General features: G+C 36.6%; 1 protein-coding gene across 3 annotated transcripts in view; it reads left to right on the top strand.

The window, feature by feature from the left end:
• The window catches only part of trpm7 (transient receptor potential cation channel, subfamily M, member 7), a 152,683-nt gene that overhangs the window by 29,913 nt on the left and 120,270 nt on the right, over nucleotides 1-2,500 (top strand). For all 3 annotated transcript variants that reach the window (XR_014800406.1, XM_084930026.1, XM_084930017.1), the window contains exon 7: nucleotides 110-281. Coding sequence is in view for 2 of the 3 variants with exons in the window: in XM_084930026.1 (XP_084786152.1) it covers nucleotides 110-281 (172 nt within the window). In the remaining variant the exon portion in view is untranslated. The remainder of the gene's footprint in view (nucleotides 1-109; nucleotides 282-2,500) is intronic.

Raw genomic sequence — 2,500 nt, 5'->3', positions numbered from 1 at the left:
AGTTGTAATTTATGTGTGCATATAAAGATGTATGTATATATGTGTGTATAGTCTCCTTTTTTTCCTTTACTTTTCTTGCTGTTAATGGCTGCTCTTTTCCACACTGCAGATTATTGCTCCATATCAGACACTACTGAATCCTCTCAGCAAACTAAACGTTCTCAACAGCCTGCATTCCCATTTCCTCCTTGTGGATGATGGGACGGTGGGAAAGTATGGCGCTGAAGTAACATTGCGGCGGGAACTGGAGAAGCATATCAACCTCCAAAAAATACATGCCAGTAAGAAGTTTTGTTTGGTCATTAATGTAAAAGTACATGCTTAGTGCTGCAACAAAAGAGCATGCATACACTCACACACACAAACAGATATCAACATACATAAGTCCCATTGCAGCTGAATGTGTGCTGTTCTGGTGCAGGTGAAGACTGTGTGATGTGTCCATGAATGCCACACTTGTGAGATTGACACAAGACTCAACATTGCACTGTAAATATATTCAAAAATCTCAGACTTCGCACTACCTTTGGAACTATGAGTTGGACAACTTAATCAGTCGCTTCTTCTACCATTAACAACAAACACAAGAAAAGAAAACCAGGGCTGGTTCACAAACCTCTAAAAAGACTCTGACATAAATTACTAAACACTCCTGAATCTTTACCAGATTCAGATTTTGCTCTTATCCATAGAACCAACACTATCTGCATTTTAAACCGATTATTTAATAGAAATCCTGCATAATGTGTTTCAAGCATAAAGTGATAGTCTGGAGTTTAACTAGGGCCAGAAAGAAGCACTGGTCAAAGATGATAATAATACACTACAAACCTTTACTCTCACCACCCAACTGAACATTATCATAGCTGAAAGTAAAATGAAAGAAACTATATTCTGGACTTGAAAACAAGCAGCAATAGGGACACCCTGGTCGTTTCCAGCATACAGGAACGTAGAACAGATGAATTTCATGGTGACAAGACTAGAACTACAAACCCCCCCCCCCCCCCCCCTGTCAGTAGCATCACATCTCACTGTGTAAACTGGAAATTTAAAAAAAGAAAAAAAAGTAACATAACATCCTACACTGAATGTCACCAAGTTTGGACATTATAAACGTAATGAACATATACAATATGCCAAGGCAGACAGCTTAAAGGGATGGACAGTGGACTCAATGACCAGTTTCCATGCGAAGTAATTGAAGGAAAAAAACTGAAAACAGTACATCAAAGAAGCCATATAAATCACAGAAAAGATATAATTGGTGAAAACTCTACTGTAACAAAAATGTGATCCAATTGCTTTTCTAGTTCCCCAACCCAAATCTGAATCACTTCCTTTTCACTCACAGAGTATTTTACCAATCATTTGCTGCATCTCCCCACTCCTTAGCAGTTTTCTCCAGCTTCTAAACTAACATAGACTGAAATGGCTTGAGATCTAAAGCACTATAGTGTCCCTTTTTGTTTAATTATTTGGGTTTTAGTCTTCTGTTCATTTTTATGCCATATTTATTATCTGTTTTTTCTTCTGTTTCTGTTATCACAAATGGTATGATTACACAAACATCATTCACCACACGTGTATACACACACATCTGTCTGTAGTCTCACAACAATATTAATGATAATAATTATGTCTATTGCATTTATTTATCTAGTGTTTTACAATTTTTCTTCTTCACTCACAACCTTTTCTATTTGTCAAAAGTGGTAACAGACAGATGGGCTCCAACACTAAACAAACATTAAAATCTACATGAATAAAAACATTTTAATGATTGGTTTTTGTTGAGGCAGTCTTTGATTACACTGTCCATTTCACAAGGAATTGGCCTTTATAAGTTTTTTTTCCCCCTCTACTCTGTGAATTTTCTTTTTAACACATAATTTCATAATTTTAACACATAATTATGAAATGTAAGAAAACAAAAACAAATTAATCATCAGTGATCATGCCCCAGTAAACCTTACACATAAAATGAAACCGTCTAACAAATGATTCAGTACCTGTCATCTAACTACATCGATAAAAATTAAAAATTGACAAATTAAAAGCGGAGCATTTTAGACCAGGAAACACAACATAAATATTATCCTGTGGGGGTATTTAAATATCTTAGTGGAGAAGGAATATAGGGATGCAAAAAGAAGATACAGAAACAGAAATTTCTGATTTGGCCTCTGCCCCCTTTTATGCTGTATGACCTGAGCTGATGGTAAGTGTGCTTGCTTCGGTGTTTCTTTTTTTCCCTCGACATTGACAGAGTTGTCCTGTGCTAGGCTGTGATTGGGCACTTGGCCTTGGGGTACGAGTTAAACTGAGAGTGGCTTGGGCTCCTCCCCCTTTTATTCTGTATTTGTTCTTTTTGAGTAATTTGACAAGAATTTGTCAGCAGTTGGTGTTGATCTTTCTTGTGTCGAGTTCAGCAGGAGTAAATGTATCAATTCCAAATGTATAAATGCATATTTAAATGCCTTGGTTACGAGAGCCTGCA

The sequence above is a fragment of the Perissodus microlepis genome, chromosome 1 (assembly GCF_051167445.1).
Source record: "Perissodus microlepis isolate ML-2025 ecotype Zambia chromosome 1, ASM5116744v1, whole genome shotgun sequence".
NCBI classification, from domain to species: domain Eukaryota; kingdom Metazoa; phylum Chordata; class Actinopteri; order Cichliformes; family Cichlidae; genus Perissodus; species Perissodus microlepis.
The sequence above is the reverse complement of the archived record's forward strand: the minus strand, read 5'-3'. Positions and strand labels throughout refer to the sequence as shown.